Below are 20,879 nucleotides of genomic sequence, written 5' to 3'. Positions count from 1 at the left end.
CAGGTATTTGTTTATTGCAGCCCTGATGGTGAGGGGGATATCTCCTCTTAACTCACCCACCCTTGTCAAGTGCTGTGGTGTATTTATATAGTAAGTATTGCTTAGTATCCCTGTGTCACTGCAGTATCATCTCATATGTGTCAGAAGTAATTTACATAGTATGATCTCATGGTTATTAGAGTGTTCTTTTGCACTGCTTGTATCTCCCCAATTTGGGGTTGTCAGGGGTTTTTGAATGCTTCTGAGGTCTTCTTCACATCTGAACTTTTCAGCTTTGTCTTTGGAGCATGCCCAGTTATGGTGTTCCTTGGTCTGTCTAGTCTTAACCAGCCTAAATTCTTTGTTTTGTGGCTAAGTGGCTTTGCACTTGCCAATTTTTCATTAGTACTATATTTACCTATCTCTAAAGCTATCTACCTGGTGAGTTTTTTCTTCTTTTTCTGTCTATTCAGCATTAAGAAACTAGTTAACCTAGCCATTACATTTTATAAAAAAGCTATTTATATCAGGTTATATAGGTATCAGATTATATATATATATGTAAAGAGTCATGATTTAGGTTACATTGATATCAGGTTATAAAGATATATTAGGTTATACTGATATCTTAGACTATATAAGCACCTTGTAACTTTGATCTGTTATATAGGCATCAATTTGTACGCAGTTCTTCTCCTTTAAGTACTTGCCACAACATGAAGCACATCAGTGCTTAGTAAAGTAACCCAAATCTGTTTTTTCCCTTGTAAATGTAATGAATGGTGTTCTTTACAAGAATTGTTTTTAATCACTTCCTTCTGGAAGACCTGGAATGCTTTGTCTCGCATCCTTGATGTTTCCAATAAAAAAAGTATCTCTGGTGGGTGGGACAAGAATATGAAATTGGTAAAACACTGCAATAACTATACTGAAGAATGAGTTTTATGCCTGAGGGCTGTGTTTTGTACTGAAATAAACAGGCAAAAATCTCATCGGCTGCAAAGGTCAATGTCTGAGTATCAGAGGTCAGAACTGACTGTGCCATCTGGAAATGAGAATATTGCACTGCTCCCTGTAAAGCTATTTGAAGAGTAAACTATTTTACAAGTAAGTGGAAATAGATGTTAACATTTTAATGGAGTTTGAGTGTGCTGTTAGTTACGACATTAATAAAAATATGAGTTTTCTGGGGGTGATGAAACTGCTGGTGAGTAAGCTTGCTATTTAGTAATCTGAAATGCTTGAAAATTGCTTCAAGTGACTGTATGCATTAACAGTACCTTACATTTTCTAGGGGGGGAAAAAGAGATCTCCTTTAAGATCCTTGTGAAAAGCAGCTGCTTTTTTCAAATTTTAAATACATAAACTGGACACTTGAAAACAACAATGTACTGGGGAAGTAGCCTATTTTCTCCCACTGCAGTAATGGCTTTTTTTTTTTTCATGAGCCATACTTATTTCCTACTGATAGTTTTTTGGAAATCAGTTTTCTACAAAATTTCAAAGTTTGTGCCATGGGGCATTTGAAATACTTCTAAAATAATTTTTTATGAGCCTATACATGTGGCATTAATTATATTTAAAAAGATCTCTCCAATTCTTATATTATTACTAAGACTGATTACTTTTTCCCTTCTCTGTGTTCTTCTTGCCCTTAACATTTCCACCTCTGCATTGCTATTGTGCAATATACAACAAATGCTTACTGAAGATAAGTTTGGAGAAGAATTGAATTTTGTGGAAGGTCACAGCAGAAGACCCATATTCTTGCTCTCGTCAACAGATATCTAAAAATAAAAATATTAATTGGCAGCCTATTTTTACATATGCTGTGAAATTTTAAAATTGTTTTTCTCTTCTCATCTACATCAAGGTAGATCAGGTAGATCATTATCTTCAGAAGGTTCTGTTTGTGCCTTTTTGTACCCAGGGGAAGGTTCATAGGAGAGACAGAGATGAAGATGCCTGGAGCCATGGCTGTGCAGATTTATACACCAAATACTGCTTCACCAATATCTTTCTCTGGGGCAGTATGCAAGGCAAGAAACCTTGAACCAAGTGAAGTGAAAAAAGGATCTGAACCAGCTCTGTCAGCTGGAACTTTAGCAGTTGTTCACTCCGAACCTGAGCCTCTATCTGTCCTAGCCCACAGAAATGCAATTGTGCCTATGAACAAGTGCAGGTGGCTTTGAAGAGGTTTGCAGACTGTACAGTACTGGGGATAGGGAGTTGGTTGAGTCTCATGAGGGAAGACAAGGAATCAGTGAGTGGAGTGGGAGTGGTGTGGCTCTTGGCTCGTGAGGAACTCAAGCGTTGCTGGAGCTGGGGTTGAGGCTGGCAGCTGAGAATGAGCCTAGAGCAACACAGATATTGAAGGAGAGATTCCAAGTTCACCGCAGAGTGGTTAGGTTTTTGTATGAATATTTCTCATCAGGATTCCCTGGTCATTCATGTCAAACTGTCTCAGAGGGCTTTCACAAGAAGTCAGTACTTCCTGCTCAAAATTAGGAGTTGCTGTATTGGTTTGTTGATGTGGGGTGGTAGGTCAGGCCAGGAGGAGCCTTGCTAGAAAAGCTGCTTACATTTGGTCGAGCAGAGCAGCCCTGTGACCAGAGCCTGAAGGGCAGGACACTGTCTCTGAGAGTTAATGGAGTGTTTGTGATGTACAGCAAATGTTCATAGGACCCTGAAAATGGCCTTGAGTGCTCTGTGCTGAGTGTCAGCTCTGCATTTCAGGACACAGGCTTCTCTTCTTACAGACAGAGCTTAGTCTGGAGAAGGTGACAAGCCTGGCTTTTATAGAAGGACTGGAGTAGCTCTGCCCTGTGAGTGTGGCACAGAGCCACAGCATATTGGAGTCTATCCCACCTCAGCCTGCCAGAGCTCCTCAAAATGCATGCTTGTAATGTATTAGTCTGTTAGTTTTTTTTTTCATGGTGTGTAGTGGTGGTTAAATTTCAGCTGAGGTGGATCAGTGAGAGCAGGTTGTTCCAAAGGTAAAAGGCCACCCAAGAGCTGCTGAGCAGCTCCACAGGGTTAAACTGAGTGACAGTAAGCTGAAATTTGATGTCCTTCAGGCAGCAGTTTGAGTGTCCAGAGTATATTTTTGAGAGAGACCCAGTCTGCTTTGAGCACCTCCAGCTGAAGGAGAAGGGAAGGCTGGTCAAGGGCTGGGACATCTGTCCTGCTTTGACCTCGCTCAGCACCCCAGCTGCCTGCTGGGGACACTTCTGTGACTCCATGAACATCTTTCTGCAATGATGAGGGCTGAGTTCACAAGCGGCACAGGTCACACATGGGACACACCTGTCAGGAGAAGTTTAAGAACTGAGGTAGCTGCACGGAGAAGTTGTATTTATTGGGTAATGTGCACTACGAGCATGATGGTGTTATTGCCATTGATGTAAAAGCTGAACAGTTCTTAATGTTTTTGTTTGTTTTCCCCTGAGCTTTCAAGTATGGGCAGGTTAAGCAGTGGTGTTGAGGTGCACATTAGCTTGGTGATTAATTGTCATTTATTAACTTGCACTTGGATCAGAGACACAGGGTGTGTAGAGTCCTTCCATAAGGCTCTTTACTTTTAAAGGCAAAGTCCATATGGTTAGTATTTCTTATCAGAGAATCAAGCTTGTCTGGTGTGAAAGGATTTGTGGCTTGGACACACAAGGAGCTTATCTTCAGAGGGAAAGGCATGGCTGTTTTACCTAGGGGCAGCTGACAAGCCTCAGTTGTCCTGAGATAAAATGTAAGGACAAGAGACTTTCATTTTAATACTACATAAACTTGCCAAGTCAGCTAGATAGGAAGGTAGGATTTAGTTTACTGTGTTTACATTGTGATAAATCCACAATGCTTGGTATTTGATACGTTTTTTCTCTAAGAATGAGTGGTATTTATTACCTAACCCCAAACCATGTCTTCTTCTTTAGAATGTGGAGACAAATTCAGACATATAAGACTCTGAAGCTCTTCCTGAAATACAAAGAAATTATTTTTTAATAAAAGAAAGAATTTTGATACAGTGTTACAGCAGTAGTTTAGAAAATGGTTGCTGAAAATCATCAATGTCCAGACTTACCTCTACAAAAAGTAGGGATAACTCTGAAGTAAAATCAGATACTACTCATGTAATCAACTGTTAACCTGAATCAGTTTGTGGCTTTTGATTTGGTATATTTAACTGTAAGGGTGACCTGTAACTTCATTGCAACCTGTGTCCTTTTTTAGCTGAATACTTTACTAGGTCAGTGGTCATTTTTACCAGTGACTTAATGAGGTCAAAATGACACCTAGAGGTTTCAGCTTGTTGGTTTCTTTTTTGTAGCTGCAGCTGTACTTAAGGTGAAAGATCCTTTTGGAAGCCTTTGCATTATATGTTTGGCAGGGTGAACCAAAAACCACTAACTTCAAACTGTAAAAATGGTAAGCTTTCAGTCAAAGAGGCAGCAAGATAGAAACAAATAGTTTCTATGGTCTTTATTAAACATTTGGGCTCACCAGTTTACTTCACAAACTGTAACTGCAGTAATTCTACATTGTCCTTTCCCAGCTGTAATTAAGGTCACAGATACCAGAGTAAATATTAATAAAAAATAAAATCAGAATAGCAAAGCGAGACAAGGTATAAGAATTTACTGAAAGGTGTTAAGGTGTAAGAATTTACTCAGGCAGAAAGGCGTTTTTGAAAAATTCTTTAAGTGGTGATTCTGGGAAGATGTGCCATGAATTTTGTGGACTTGACTGTTGAAGAGTTGAAGGTATATATAATGAGGATTACTAGAACTTGGATTAATTTTTTCCTTTTTAAGACTGACTCCCATACTGTTCTGGATAGGGAGATAGAGCAGAAATATTAAATTGAAAATATATTCCAGATACTAAAACTAATTTTTAATGTCTTGGTTTGCTTGTTGACAGTGGTTTGTTTTGATACTTTGACACAATTCATGGTGCCTTCACACATATTAATACATCTTGTATCTTAAGATGTTAACCAAAAATTTCTTTTTGATTTACATTTATAGCCGTCGGTCTGGACAGTATACAATGAACCATGACCATTCCAAGAAAATCCCCGATGGAGCATCGTTTGACCGCTCAGGATCCCAGGACTCCTTGGATGAACTGTCCATGGACGACTACTGGAAAGAACTTGAAAACATCCATGAAACCAGAGGAAATAATCACGAGGAACGAGTAGCACTTGTAGTGAAAGAGCCAGATGGTAATGAAATCTGTTCTGTCAATGTTCATCAGTTTGCTGATTTAGGGGTTTTTCTTCAAGTCTTATTTCAAGAGATGGCACCTACCTAATGCAGATCAAAAAAGGAGGTCACTTTCCTGAACATCTGGTTTGAAAATTCTGTTGCTGCTGATGTCACCAGAAACAGGCAGTGCCCTGAAAGACAGTTTTATTAGAGACAAGTAAAAGGCTGATTTTTCTTTGAATAGTACTTTCAGAATATCAGAAAGGTGTCTGTGCTTGCAAATCACAACAGCTGAACTATTTGCAGTTTACTGTTGAACTAACTTACCCTTTCACTCTTTGTGTATGTTGTTCGTTATTGTAGCTATTGGGATAGAAACCTCACGCTTTAGAAGACAAGCCAATGATTAACCGATTTAAGTTTAGTGAGTAACTTTCTATGCTTGTAACTATTGTGATTGTTCAGTTGTACTATTTGTGTTTCTCAGAAGCATGAATTATGGGCCTCTCCTTGGGGCATGGTCTTAGAGGCTGGGCAGTTTTTTTTTCTTATTTTGTTTTTGTGTCCTCTCAGATAAAAGAGGAGTAATGTCCTTAATTTCAGTTTTCTCTCAAAAATTATTTTTTAACAATGCAGTAGCTGCCTCTCTCCCATTCTTACAAGACCCACAGTCTCAGTAAATTAAAATGGTGAATTTTGTGTTTTGGTACGGCCTCCACATGAGTGAGAAGAATGCACTTTCAGAGGGGTTTGCTCTTCTGCCTCCCTAAGTGACTTTGAAAAGTCACTGCTCTGAAGAGCATAACAACATGGCCCCGGGGGAAAGCAGCAAGGCTCCCAAACCTTGTGACTGGGGAGCTGTGGGGTTTTCTTACAGAGCCATGGGGCTTTGTCCAGAGCAGCAGAGCCCATTGTTCTGTAGTATACGAACCTCTTCTCTTGCTGCAGCTCACTGGTGCGGCTGTGCCTTTAGGCTCTGCACCCCCAGCCCCACCACTTCCACTGGGTTTACATGGAGCCTTCTTCCCCCTGGTTACTGCAGCTGACTCTGGTGTGAAGCCTGAGTGAGTCAGCCCAGCTGAGTTACCAGCTCAAGCATGTGTTGCCATAGCCCACACCTTGCCTAATGTGCAGCTCCTGTCTTGGGCACGAGTACTGCTGAGCACTCCTGCAGCTGGCTGATGGACCTGCCTCAAACTGGCCAGGCAAAGGCAAGGATGGGAGAGAGCTTGCTCACAGCTGTTCTGGAGCATGGGTGTAGGCCTTCTTTCCAGCCCTGATAACAAAACCGGAGAGTTTTGTCAGAGGCTCAGGATGTGTCTGCACAGCCATAACAAAATTCATACTTAAATTTTGGTGTCTGTTTTCTGGATGCTGTTTATATTAAGGTGCCCGCTAGAACGTGCTCTGGGCACAGTGGTAAAATGCAATCAATAGTGAAGCTGACATGCCAACTTTGGAGTATTTTTAGATATCTGATAAATGGAGAAATATTGCTTGAACATTTGAGAGAATTGTTGGTATTCAGCACAACCTCAACTGCTACAGACAGAACTTAGTGTTTTATAGAAAATATCATTAGCGTGATACAGAACTCAGAAGCAGAAGTTTTGCCATTGGTGACAATATTTAATAGCTTTCTCTTCTTTCATGTGCAGTGATCTGTCAATAAAGGATACCTAATCAGCTCTAAGACTAAAGCAAAAATTGTTCAGTGGGCTGTCAGCAGGCTGGAGACCATGTCATAAGAACTGATGAAAAAATAGCATTAAGGTGACTTGTGTAGGCTGGTTTGTCCTTCATTAAATTGAGCTGGTGGAAGGCTGTAGGATTAATGTATCAAGAAAAGTGGGCAGAACCATGTCAGTAAAAGAGCTAAAAAATTGAGTATTGAACTAAAAATCAGTGGAGCAGCAATGATCTGGCTTTCAGGGTTCCCCACACATGTTTTTATTTAGGTACATTTATAAAATGGTATATGATTTTAATGGAAGCGCTGTAGATTATTATAAAGATTGCCACATAGCAATATGTATTGGATTAGCTACTTTAAAAGCTTTGATATGATATATTATAAGCCTTTTGAGGCTCTTTAGAAACAATAGCTTTTTTCTGAGTCATGACAGTGTAAGTAATTCTTAACTGTGTATCCCCTTGGTACTTTTCTGTGAATTATATTAATTGTGTCATGTTATTAAAATCCAATGTGCTTGGCAGTAATAGAAAGCCAATGTTTATGCCTTTTTCTCTTCAAATTGCTCAGAGGGAGAACTGGAAGAAGAATGGCTGAAGGAGGCAGGTTTGTCAAATCTGTTTGGAGAGAGTTCTGGGGACTCCCTGGAAAGCATGGTGTTTTTATCCACACTGACCCGAACCCAGAAAGCTGCGGTGGAAAAGCGAGTGGAGACCGTCACACAAACCATGAGGAAAAGAAACAAACAGCACCAGATTCCTGATGTCAGAGATATCTTCAGGCTACAGAATGACTCAAAGGGAAAAGTGAGTTCCTGTCAGTTGTTTTGTTTGATTCTGGCAGAGAAAGAGAGGGACCTGTATGGATGGGGGGAGAGCAGAGTGGCACATGAAAGGGATATTTCCAGGACATTTGTGTCTAACTTCACTGATTCCCAAGGGAATTTTTCACTAAATTTTCAGGGATGGTGTTTGTCCAGATTGAACATTGCATTAAGCAATTTTAGTATTTATAAAGAAGCGTGTAATTGGCCTCACCTTAAAGGTGATGAATAAAGGCACCGCTCATTTTAATTGGAATTATTTTTCACATGAATGCGAAACTCATCACAACAATCACCCAAAGAGCTACCACAAGCCTACTTTTACCTTTGAGTGATTACCTCTTACTTACAGGTGCTTTTGTTTGTTTGTTTATTTATTTATAAAAAAGGGGGGGAAATGGAGCATTAGCCTAACCTTCTTGTTTTTGGCTAGGTCTTTATGCCTATCAGCTGGGAGTGTAAAGCTCATACTAACTGCCAGGCCCTATGTGTGTGTTAAACTGTGCATGGGAAGCTACTCTGACAGGCCCCAAAGGGTCCCTGTTTCCCATCATGGGATATTGCAGAGAATTCCTTTCCCATATGCAGGAAAAGGGAAGGAGGGAAATGGAGACTATGATTAGAATTCCTTTTCCATGGCGAGGGGTGTGTGTCCTCTCTGCTGCCTCAGAACTCTGACATCTTCAGCCATAAGAATGAGACTTTATGGCATGACTGGGTTACCTGACCTCAGCTGTGTCCCTTGTTCTCTCTGCTGACATGCCTTTCAGTGCAGTGGTTGTGGTGATGGAAAGCATGGTGAATTTTTAGGGTATTTAATTTCCTCCTTCCCTCAACAGCTTCCTCTCCTTCAGCAGCTCTTTCTAAACTCAATTGAAGTGTAGCTGGGGAAGTGGTGTGTTCTGGAGGCACAACTTCCCTTTCACTGTTCTGCTTTGTCTGTGGTTGCAAAAGAGATATTAACTCCATAAAAGCTCTCTGGGATCTGATTTGTAATTGACTCTACCTAAAAATTACAAGCTCTAATAGCAGAGCAATTTAGGTAAAATATCATGTAGCTTAAAGCAGTATAATTTCTGGTTTTTTTCCTTTTATTTCAGTAAAGCACAAGAAATATTCATGTCCCTGTATGTAAACTACATACTGTAATGTTTGAAAATCCTATGTCACAGTGTTCAATAGATTTTTCTTCTTCTAAACTACATGTTTTGATATTGAAGACACCACTGAGAAGACAAATTATTTTAGGCATTTAAGATGTATAAAACAAATGGTTGTTTATTAAATATAGAAATATTGGGGGGAAAAGATCATTCTAAACTTGTCTCCTTGACAAATACAAAGTAATACAAGTATAGGTCCTCAAACTTGTACTTCATTCCTTTCTCCAAAGCAAGATAATTGTTCAGAAATCATTGCTTGTGGTTATTCACCGAATCTATCACCGAAAGGCTGTGGGAAGTAGCTTACACTACCTCCCTAGGTAACTTGTCTCACTGCTTTGTTATTCACCCATCATTAGAAAGCTTTTTATGTAACAAAAGAGGACTGAAGCCACCTGCAGCTGTATGAAGTCATTCCAGTTTAATAATAGCCTTCGAAAATCCTGTAGCCTCCCTTCATCTGGAGGAAAGCAGGAGGAAAAGTAAAACAATAGTGTTGATGTTTTGCATTGACACAATTGTGTTAATGTTTCTCCTGAATTTCCTGCCATATTCCCAAAGAGAAGCTAGACTTTTGGTACCTTGACACCTTCCCATTCTGCTTCTGCTGCTTTGTGAAACAGAGATATTTTTTAGGCAATTGTGCTAACTTCTTCCTCCTCTCAAGATACCTGATTTAAAAAAAAAAAAAAAAGAGAAGTGAAAATACAGATTGTGCCAGTAGGATAAGTCTTTAAAACTTGCATATGTCTTCTCAGTAAGTATAGAGTTATAAATTGCTTGAGTAAAATACAATTAGAAATACAGTGTGCTAAACACTAATTGTTAATTTGAGTTGCCAAAAAGGAAAAATGATATGTGGGTAAAAATGTATATGAATCTATGTGTGTACCCATATATATGGGCATAGATTTTCTACATGTTCTGAAGTATTTTGTCTATAGTTGGTGTCATCCGGTTCACAAAATGTCACATCTTGAGACTGGGAAGGGCAGCGTTACAGAAGGGAGAGGATGGTTCAGATCCCTTCCCGTTCTTCATCTCTTCAAAGTGTCCTGGTTTTGTTGCTGGAAATCTAAGCTGTAAGCGCAGATAATGTCAGGCTGCCCTGCAAAAGGGATGGAATTGCTCTCTAGGGGAGACAACCTTGTAAGCTTTTTCAAGAGAAAGGAATTTGGTCTGAGTCAGTCAAAATATCTCCTCCAGATTCCCTTTCCATACCCTTTCCAGTGCAAACTACAGTTTCAGGTCAGACTGCATTTTCTTATTCTTTGCCACTCTGGAAAATAAAGTCATTCACCCATGCAGCCTTCTAGGAAGAAGAGGAATTGATTTCATTACTTCTATTTTTAATTACCTAGGTTTCAGATCCCCTTAGACTTTGGCAAGGGGTTTTCTCTTGAAGCACAGAGATGTGCTTTTGCACGCTCCTGAATTGCAGGAGTGTGTGTTTTAGTCCTGCACAGAGTCAAGGGAGTTTCTATAACCATGCGCTAGGTTTTTATAGGCATGCATATTTATTGTTCCTTTCTTAGGTCTGTGATGGAAGTGAACCTTCAGCTGTGAGAACAAGTGAAAACAAAAATGAAACACACGATGGAACAAAAGGTAATGTCAAATTACTCCCTATTTTATTTGTTTTTCTTTTGGTTTGTAGGGGTTCAACTACACAGGATAGTAAATGGGGCCATATTATAAGTAACTTTTCAGGAAAATAAAATGAAATTATAATGAGAAACCTTTTCTGGACTGAATTGTTGATGTGTAAAATTTTAAGTGTGCCTGTATGTCGTGTCCTTTGAACCACCTGAGAAACCCAGTTTATTATCAGGGATCAGCTTATGATCAAGCTGCCTGGGAGAAGTCTTCTCTTGTAGCTTATGCTCAGGTTGTTTCTGATACTTAATTTATCACTTCTGGTCTGTCTCTGCTCTACAGTACAGGAAATGAAGGCCTATGCATAAACTCATCAGTGCATACAAAAGAATAAAACCAAATGGACTCTAAGCAAAAAAAAAAAAAAAAAAAAAAAAGAGAACTGTCTGGACTCAAGCATCCAAAAAACTGTGAGAACTAGCTATATAGCTGTAGCTCAAATTAAAGGAAAAATAGGAATTAAAGAAAAAAGGTTGTTTACCTTTTCAAGGAATATGGAAATGAAATAGTGTTCTGTGTCCCTAGGTTGTGTTCAGTGGTGTGTGCTCACAAATGAGAGGTGCAGTACCCATGGAAGAGCCTTTCCTCTCACTATCAGGATAGTACATTACAGAAGTCCTTAGCTGACTCCATAGTTTGTATTTTGAGAGTATGATTTCTGATGAAAGACTTTGACAGAGCTTTCTGCTGTTCTTCAGGTCCAATAGTAAAAGGATGGCTGTCCTGCGTCATGTTTAGTTTCTTCAAAGTAAGGGTTGCACTGTGTCTATTGTACCACCCTACCCACCCCTATATCAGGATATTTAAGTTTTAAGATGCAGCTATTTAAGTTTTAATCTGGCATCTATTTAAGTTTTAAGATGCTGCACTGTTATTCTGTTTTGTTTGTATGTTGGGGTTTTGGTTCTTCTGGAGGACTGGATAGAGCACATAGATGTTACACTGAACCCTATACCCACACTAAGCAGGCAGATCAAGTTACTTATTTCAAGTTAGTTAGCTGTAATTAAGCCACCAAATAAAGTTCTGCTTCAGTTCTAGAATACTGACCAGTAGGATTTTGGAAAAATTGCTACTTTACAATTAAACTTGGAAGACAGCAATGGACAATACAGAATGTACATAGCAGTTGAATTGGGAGACATGATTATAAACCAGCCCTGAATAACACTGAATCTCTGTGTTTCCAGAGTGTGTATTTCCCTCCTGCCCTCTCAGCAAACCTCACTCCAATAAGAACAGTAAAAAAAATGGGAGGACTGCCAGACTGCTGGTTCAGCACAAGGGAAGGAAGAGATGCCTGGTGCTTGTGTCAATAAACTTCACTGTAGAATTCAGAGCTGGAAAATTACCAAGCAATTATTACAGAGTTTTTATCACATCTGGTTCTTTCTTTCCCTGTGGCCCTGATGAACCCTTCAGAAATGGGAAGTTCTGAAAGGCAAATCCCATATGGTAGCTCTCCTCAGCACAGATGGTGATGTGGATGGCAAATGCAGCCTGCTTACATCCTGATACACTCCTGCTCTAGTCAACGTGCTGCGGTGGACGCTGCTCCCAAGATTGGAGCAGGAAGGAAAGCTCAGTTCAATCTGCAGTCAAGCCATGCAAGTTTGGTGGTGTTAAAAGCATGCATCTGGTTCAATGCTGTGCTATGATCTGTCCTTCAGAATAAGCCAGTTAGTGTTATACAAACAGTGAATGAATTTAAGGCAAAATGTAAACAGTGCCTGATATTTCAGAGGTACTAAATCTTTATGAAATCCAAATCCAAGGGCATTATTTTAAAATGGAAACCCTCTTTGACACAGAAGTAGTCCCAGTTTTGCCTGAAAAAATATGAACATTGTCTCAGACATTAAAGACAAAAAGCCTAAATTGAGACATCTTAAAATTGCTATGGTAAAAAACTCTTTTTGGCCATACTCCAAAGGTGATACCTGTTCCTAATGGGATATTTGAATGCTGCATTCCCAAGTGCTTCTGCCAGACTGAAGTTGTTAATGATTTGCCTTCAGAGCATGCCTGGGCTATGTGAACCCGTTCTCATTTCTCCTTTCTTCTCCTTTCTTCTTCTTTCTGTGTCCAACACACCTTGTTTCTTGACTAAATAATGTATGCAAACTCACAGAATAATAAGTGCCTTTGTTTCATGTAAGTATGGAGTGTGTCTACAGGAAACAAAAAGAAAATTCAGAATAATGTACTAAGCTCTCAAAAGGCATTATCATTTTAACAATCCATGACACTCACTAAAGGCCTGCAAAGCTAGGAAGATGTTCAATAGATACAAAAGAAAAGGAGTAGTTTTCTTTGGAATCCTGTGAAAAGGAGTAAATAATTGTGTTGGTTGAGACCTCTCAAGAAATAAAAAGGAAATAATAAAACATATGAAAAGCTAAATACTTATTAGCTGAAGTAGGGGAGTAACAAAAGTCAGTTTACTATGACTGCAGTTGTTTTTCTGAACTTAGGATTTGCTACAGGGGAAGAATAATAGATAAAATCTCTGTATAAGGGCAGATTCAAAGCATAACAATCTAGAGAATGGATGAACAAATTGTTCCATTTGTAATATGAGGGTAAAGACCAGTAATGTTTGCTTCTTGATAGGGAAAAAGTCTGTAATCTGGTGGTTTTTAATTAAAGAGTTTGGTTTTGCTTTTCATTTTACATGATAAATGAGGATCCTGTAGCCAAAGTAAGGCTGTAAGTGAAATGATTACAAGGCTTTTTATTATCAATTTATAACCATCTATGAACTAGCATTTTAGAGAAATGCTTTGTCAGTCAAAGAAAAAATCATTCTACCTTTCCAGTTGTGAATTAAGGTCTGTCAGCTTAGCTCCATTGGTGTATACTCGAGATTCCCTTGCAAAACTGGGATATAGCGCAGTTGATACTTGCAATGTTTCCTTGTTTAATTCCTGAAGAATTCCCATCATTTTATGTAATCTTTACATAGCTCTGTGAACTAAGGAAGGAGTACAGAGCTCATGTAAAATATGGTTTCCACATCCTCATAGACAATATTTGCATTTTTCTGTATCACACTTGCATTTCTCTCATTAAATATGGCATGTGGTTGGTAGGTTGGCAGAAGACCAAGGCTGCTTCCTCTTACAGCTGCTGCCTAGTTCAGGGATGTACAACAATGGGAGCAAGGCTGTACAACCAAGAAAAGACTCCCCACAACAGCAGCACTTCCAGATCTTTAAAATGTGCAGAGCACTACTGAGACATCTGCTTTACATGACACCTTGGTATGACCAGAGGACTGAAATAGGAGCTACTGCTTTTTGTTTGTTAACATCAGATCCCTCCTAGGCTGGTGGGAAGTATGTAGGTCAGGTGTAGGCCACATTAGCATGACAAAAGTTTTGGGGGACAGGAAACTCTTTTCATTCAGTGTGGATGCATTGAACAGTTTACATGATATATAGGGATATACATGCAGAGATGCCAAGGAGCAGAGTCAGGGATGAATTTGACCTTAGGTATGTTTGCTTACTGAGGACTCAGATATCTCTTTACCAAAAGGAGCAGCTCTAGTTTCAGGATCAGCTTAATCTTTAGTGTATGCCCTAGGCATTTTGGGGTCTGTGGAAAGTGAGCAGAAGCCACTCTGGAAAAAAACAAGTGATGAGTAACACACACAACTGGCAGAATATGAAAATGTTCTGTTCTACTTCTCACAACATTGCTTGGTTGTGAGTAGAGTCAAAGTATTAACTCAAATCCACATTCTCTCCCTGAAAATGTCTCAGCTTAGGTAAGTACTTTGACATGGGAATGGTTGTGTAAAGCACTGTGCCTTACCAGAAAACGGCTGTGGTGGCTTCAACCATTTGCCTGTCAGGTCCCCTGAGTCTCACCCTGGCTGACTGAGGTTATTTTCAGGACTTGACCTAAATAATGTCAGACAATAGTTTGGTGTTTTTAAATAAGATGCAAATATAATTTAGAAAAATTAGCGAGTTGCTGTAATTTTTTTTTTAACTTCCTGCTTCATATGCTGTTTGGATTGTGTGCTTGCAGCTCAGTTCTTTTACAGACCACTGATACCATCAGTGTAGGTCAGCACTTCCCTGACTCCTCTTAATCAGCCTCTCTGCAGGCTTTCCCCTGCTTCAGAATCAGCTTTTGCTGTACCTGTAACTGTTTTCTGGGAACTTTTTTCTGTCTTGGCTTAGGGTAGTTACTCTAGGCCATACAAAAATTTCCCATAGCAGTGTAAAAAAATTAGTTTATTATGTTGCACAACATTCTTACACCAAAACATATGCATTGCTCGTGGTTCTGCTTCACAACTCATGCCCATTTCCATCCACTTTTCCTATGCTTGTGGTATATTAGCTTTGAACAGGCTGCAGTCTCGTGTGAGTAGGAGCCAGTGGCTGAATCATGGTCCCAGGACTAGGGAAGTGATTCTTCCTCTGTACTCAGCACTAGAGAGGCCACACATCCAGTTCTGTGTCCACTTCTGAACCCCTTGATTCAGGAAGAACACTGAGGGGCTGAAGCATGGCCAGAGGAGGGTAACAGAGCTGGTGGAGGGTCTGGAGCACAAGTCTATGAGGAGAGGCTGAGGGAGCTGGGGGTGTTTAGCCTGGAGAAAAGGAGGCTTAGGGGAATCTTATCTCTCTACAACTGCCTGACAGGAGGCTGTAGCCTGATGGGGGTTCGCAGCAACAGGATGAGAGGACACAGCCTTAAGCTGTGCCAGGAGAGGTTTAGGTTGGACATTAGGGAGAAGTTCTTCACAAAAGGCTGATTAGATATTGGAGTGGACTGCCCAGGGAGGTTATGGAGTCCCTGGAGGTGTTTAAGGAAAGACTGGGCATGCCACTTAGTCCCATGATACAGTTGACATGGGGATGTTTGGTCATAGGTTGGACTCCATGATCTCAAATGTCTTCTTAAACCTTATTTATTCTGTGACTTTACTCTTCTGTAGTACCTGGAAACCTTCTGTGATTCTGTAATGTCTTGCAAAAGGAACTTATTCATTGATGTATTGTTTTGGATAGATACCATGAGAAGGATGGTGGAGAGACTGAAAGCTTTCTTAGACTTCTATGCTTTGTATTAAATACTGGTTTTTACTGTATAATTTTCTTCTTGCTTCTTTCACAATATATTTTAACTCCAGACCAAAAGTAGTGGTTGATTTACTGTGAAATTGGGAAACTTCTTTTTCTAAAAGCAGAACTGTCTCTCCCTTTTTTGATTCTTTATTATTTTAACAAAAAGTGTTCTAAATTTGTCTAGTGTTTGATTCCTTTAAGGAACAAAGAAAGAGAAGTAAGGCCATTGTTGTGTACTTAGTCCTTCCCTGTATCATGGAAACTTGTCCAAACTGTTTTGAGGAATCTAGACTCTTCAGACTGACGTGAGAACAGGAATAATGCAACAAAAATATGATCTGTGTACTCCCTGTTATTCCCAGATGTTAATGCTTTGGGTCATAGAGGACACATTCTCTATTGCTTTTGAAATTTAACAGCAGAAACATTTGCTGATTTGTTTGCAGGACGTTACAGTCTTTGAGGCTAGAAAGTGTTTGATGGCAAGAAACTTCTGATGCCAAAGCTCTCTGGCTTTGCAAGATTCTGGGAATCTGCTGTTTGAGGTGGATTGCTCTATCTTTTCATAATAGATGAATAGTCCAGAAGACCCCATGCCTTGGCAAAGTTACTGAAGAAAACCTACAAAAGTTGAACCCTTGTCAATAGCTGTATTTTCGACTGGCATAAAAAATACAGGAACAGTGACTTTGCAATCAGAAAGTCCATTGCTCGCACAGCATTAATTTCTACTTGGTTTAAAACTTACTCTCATGCACTGAGTGGTGCTCAATAGTGCTGCTGTTGATTTTTAGCTTTTTTTTTTTTCATGGTGTTTTCAGGTCCAAAGTTCAGTCTTGGAACAGATGAGCCGAAGAGCCTGCTTGAAGACATGCCATCTTCAGACACTGACATCAATTTGGAGATATCATTTGCAGAACAGGCAGCTAATCTCAAGGACAGCTCAGTAGGCAAAATGTACAAAGGTGGAGGGGGTGACACTCTTCTCCCGGTAGGTTTTTTATTTATTCGTCTTTATTTTTAGCTAGAGGTGCTGTTTAGGCGATATTTATCTGAGACTGAGTGAATTAGATTTAGAAGAATGTTGTCAGATTTAGCTTTGTAGAGATAGAGGTTCTTAAGGTAACTAATTTTGGGAGTAGTATGCTCAATAACATGAAAATAACTACATTTATGCCTGTTTATGTACTTGTGAATCTGGAAAAATGTGCTCTATATGTAAGCAAAAATGAACTTCTAATATTAAGCTGGAACAGAGCTTAGTGGTGGTTGTACCACTCTATCCTTGCTTCATTTGTTTACATCCCCTTTTTCTGTTACCTGAGGTGAGATGCTTTACCTCTAATAAAAAGCTCTGCTGTAATATGAAAAGGGTTGGTGGATGCCTGTAGAAACCTTACGCAGTTGTCTGATGCAGGTAGGTGAGGGATGAGAATGAAGAACAGAATTGTCTGTAAAAGTTAGAGGTCTGAAGTCAAATGGCAGGAAATTAAAGACTAATTTGAACTCAGTTTTTCTTTCCAACTCTTAATTTAAAAAAGGCTCTTTCAGAATGAATCCATATGAAATCAAAAGAAAATCCTCCAAGGGATTTTGTTGTCAATCCTCAGAAATCTCTTTTAGGATCTCTCTCTACCTACCAGTTCATGAACATGTAACATGTACATATAACCTGTAAACTAATGACTGGTGTGAAAACTGTCTTGGTGTTTTTTTCTTTTTTTCCGTAACACTCTATGCAAACATGTCTGAGTAAACACAATTTCTGAAATAATGTTTCCCAGTTCTTCAAACACTTAATTTAGATAAGGACTTATGCAGTTCTTCAAGTAGTAATTACCCCATGTATCCTAGTTTAAACATTATAAACCAGACACTAATGGATATTTAGAGGTGAATTCTAAAGCGTTTGAGTCATGTTTCTCTAATGCAGCCTATAACAAGGAGACAAAAGTTATGTTCTAACTTCTGTATATATGCATAATACATATATTAGCTCTGCTTCTGGCCTGGCTTGTGAAGGATTGCTTGAAGACATGGCTAAGGGATTTCTTCTTCAGTTACAGAAGGAGCTGTAAAATGGTAGGAGAAGGAAGGGAGTTACCTATTGAAATCTACAATATATTGGTTGCACCTCCATCATTGGCAGCTATTTTTAAGCAGACATGTTTGTGTAAGTCAATGAAAGCTCAAGGTGGGGAGCTGGCTACTCATCTACCTTTTGTAAATTATGTTTATGTTTTGGTATGTGCCCTTGTAGTCATGTACCATAACTAGCAATTCAGCTCTGCTATTGCTGGGTTTGCACAGGGTAAGAAAATAATTCATGAGTATAATATGTCTTTCCAAGTGGAAGAAAGTCTTGTCAAGCTTCCTGCTCTGAGTCATGCATATTTAGAAGCCTGCTGGTGAGAGATGGAGCTAGAAAGTTCAGTGAGTTGGGAAGTTCCTCACCCTTTCAACTAAATTCCTTATATTGCTCTCTAACTGCAGTATCTAGTATCTCTGAGTATCTAGTGAAGTAGAAAGGAGCCATGATTAAGTATTCCCTTTCTCTAAGAAGATAACTCCTTTATTATTATTTATATGGCAGCCATTTTTTTGTGTGCACAAAGGCAGAAGGATTTCTATCCTATTGCATAGGATTTCTGTGCAATTGTATGTGAATAGGATTGTTCATGGACAGCCATTTCCACCACTATAAACTGGAAAAAAGATGCAGGAGGTGGAGAGGGAGTATGTGGTTGCAAGCAGGAAAAATGACAAATCCAGATTCTTCTTGGAGGTGCCAAGTAAAAGGATAACAGTTAATGGACGCAAGTGACTAATGGTAACATTTTTTTTGCATAGTAGAGAAAGTCCCCATGAGAGCATTCCACACTGAAACAGGTTCTCACAGGGGTTACTGGGAATTTTCAAAATTCATTTGAACAACAACAACAAGCAATCAAATCAGACTGTGAATTTAGCCTTGCTTTGAGCAGCAATTGAATTAGATGACCTCCAGAAGTCACTGGGAACCTAAATCTTCCTATCATTTTAAGATCATCTGCTTTTTAACCTATTTGTGGGATTCTCCTTTGATTTAGTCAGTAACAGCAGGCTTCATGATGAAAGGTTGTACCTGAAGGAAGTACAGCCTTTGAGCTAAGTAATTTGTCATGACTTGGATTATTTACCCTGCTGCAATTCTCTGCTTTTAGAATTTCAGACTGCCGAAGGACAAAACAGGTACCACAAAGATTGGTGACCTAGCCCCTCAGGACATGAAGAAAGTCTATTCTTTAGCACTGATTGAATTAACTGCTCTCTATGACATACTTGGGACAGAATTCAAACAGCAAAAAGCTGTAAAAATCAAAACCAAAGGTAAGTTGGAGTTTTGTATTCTGAACCAATTGCATCTGTTTAATCCAATGAAAAAAATGCGCCAATTTCTTTATGATCTTCCAGCAGAAAATATATACATAATATATAGGCAGTAACATAGGCCCTGAGCAACATTTAATTTTACACTTTAAGGCAAGCTTTAAACAAGTTCACTGACATAATGTCTCCAGCTCTTTGTCTAAAATTAAAACTCAAGACAGTCACTGAGCAGGTAATCTAAGGAGTGAAGGGTAACTATCTTAGTCGTGTGCCGTGCAGCAAGAATTGCTTCACAGAAGTTTGTATGTGCTGATTTATTCCCAAAGAGCATGAGCATGTGGTCTTTGTGGGTATTCTTTTCCTGATTTCCTGAAGGTAGGTACTGGTCTTCTTTCAGAATTGGACTCCATGCTCTCAAGGGTCTTTTTTAGCCTTTGCAATTCTGTAATTCGGATGAGTCTACCTGAGTTGTGCTTTTGTTGCTGTAGGTGGGAGGTGCTGGGAGCCTTTGTCACCCATTTCTTATTCTGTCTGGCAAAAATGTTCCTGTGTCATCTAGGCCTTGCCCATAGAGTATTTACTTAGGCTCTAATGCAGTTGTTATGATGAATGGCACCATATGAAGTGGAAGATTTAAACTGTTGCAGAGGAGGCAGAGACAGTTCCACCATGCCACTTCCCTCTTCAAGCCATTAGAGCATATGTGTAATCACAGTGCTTTCCTTGGGAGCATAGAAAGCATGGAAACCAATTTCTTGATGCTAGAGATTTTCAGTGCTTTGTTTGGTTTTTGTATTTTTGGCTTCCTCTAAATGCTTTACAAGAGCTTGAGATGTGTTACCCGTTAATCACAAGCCTGCTTTGGCCAAAACTCTGTTGTCAAGGTTCAGTGAATGTGACAGTGCAATAGCTCACTTTAAATAATTGAAAGCAACAGAGAGCATAGAGAGATACACAGCAAGGTACAATAGATTCTTCAGAATATGTTCTTCACTTTACAGTAGTAGTAAACAGCTTTTTTAATGCAAAAGGCATACACAGAAACATGAACAAGACCTTGATCGCTTGAATGCATTTTCTTCTTGCAGAAGTACTTGTGCTGTTGCTAATAAACAGAGACAAAGCATTTCCTTCTCTTGTATTTTGGGTCTTACTTATAACTGCTTCTTCTCACAAAATGAATTGTTAATTGAATTTCACTCTCAACATTATTATCTGAATGGCAGGCATTCTTAAAATGTTGAATTGATTAAAAACTTTAAAAGGTAAAAAAGATAGGCCAGGTTCATGGCAATGTGTAGGAAATGGACAATGACATCAGCTTTTCTGCCAAGCTAATGTGCTTTTGCAATGTACTGCCTTCAGTGCCTTTTTGCTCTGTCTGACCCTTACCTCTTCACCCCTTAAGTGTTTGGCCAATTGATTCATACAGTGGTGGGTCTATTCATTTTCTCCTTTGTGCTTGAGTATGTAAAGATGATGAAAACATCATTCTTGTGGGGAATGCTGTGCTGTGCCCAGCACTGCTTTTTTATTGACCTCCTGGAGTTTGTTTTTTCAACTACATTTCAATGGAAACTTTATTATTGACAAGAACTTCAAGATAATAAAGCTATGGGGTATGGATATTGCCTGTATGTATGAGTCCCTTGTATTTTATAGGTAGACTTTTTATGCTGACAGAGATACAAGAACTTCTGGTTTGGCACTGAAATCGATCTTTCTTTGATATATATCATATTTTCTCAAGGGCTGACAGTTTTTTTAGTAATTGCATCTGTTCTGTGTTCAATATTGGCATGGCATCATACCAAGCAGCAGATTTTGACTACTTGTATTGTTATATGCTGCTCCAGAAAACTTGCACATACAGCAATTATCAGTACTTCTCACAGAGAAGTT

General features: G+C 39.2%; 1 protein-coding gene across 1 annotated transcript in view; it reads left to right on the top strand.

Moving 5' to 3' along the window:
- The first annotated feature begins 4,965 nt into the window (after positions 1–4,965).
- ARHGAP18 (Rho GTPase activating protein 18) overlaps positions 4,966–20,879 on the top strand; it is a 38,932-nt gene continuing 23,018 nt past the window's right edge. Inside the window, exons 1-5 of the mRNA XM_031066729.1 lie at positions 4,966–5,203; positions 7,450–7,685; positions 10,401–10,473; positions 16,430–16,599; positions 18,812–18,977. Of these exons, the coding sequence (XP_030922589.1) occupies positions 4,966–5,203; positions 7,450–7,685; positions 10,401–10,473; positions 16,430–16,599; positions 18,812–18,977 (883 nt within the window). The remainder of the gene's footprint in view (positions 5,204–7,449; positions 7,686–10,400; positions 10,474–16,429; positions 16,600–18,811; positions 18,978–20,879) is intronic.

The sequence above is a fragment of the Geospiza fortis genome, unplaced genomic scaffold (genome assembly GCF_000277835.1).
Source record: "Geospiza fortis unplaced genomic scaffold, GeoFor_1.0 scaffold98, whole genome shotgun sequence".
Lineage (NCBI taxonomy): Eukaryota > Metazoa > Chordata > Aves > Passeriformes > Thraupidae > Geospiza > Geospiza fortis.
Note: the sequence above shows the minus strand (reverse complement) of the source record. Positions and strands in the feature narration are given on the sequence as shown.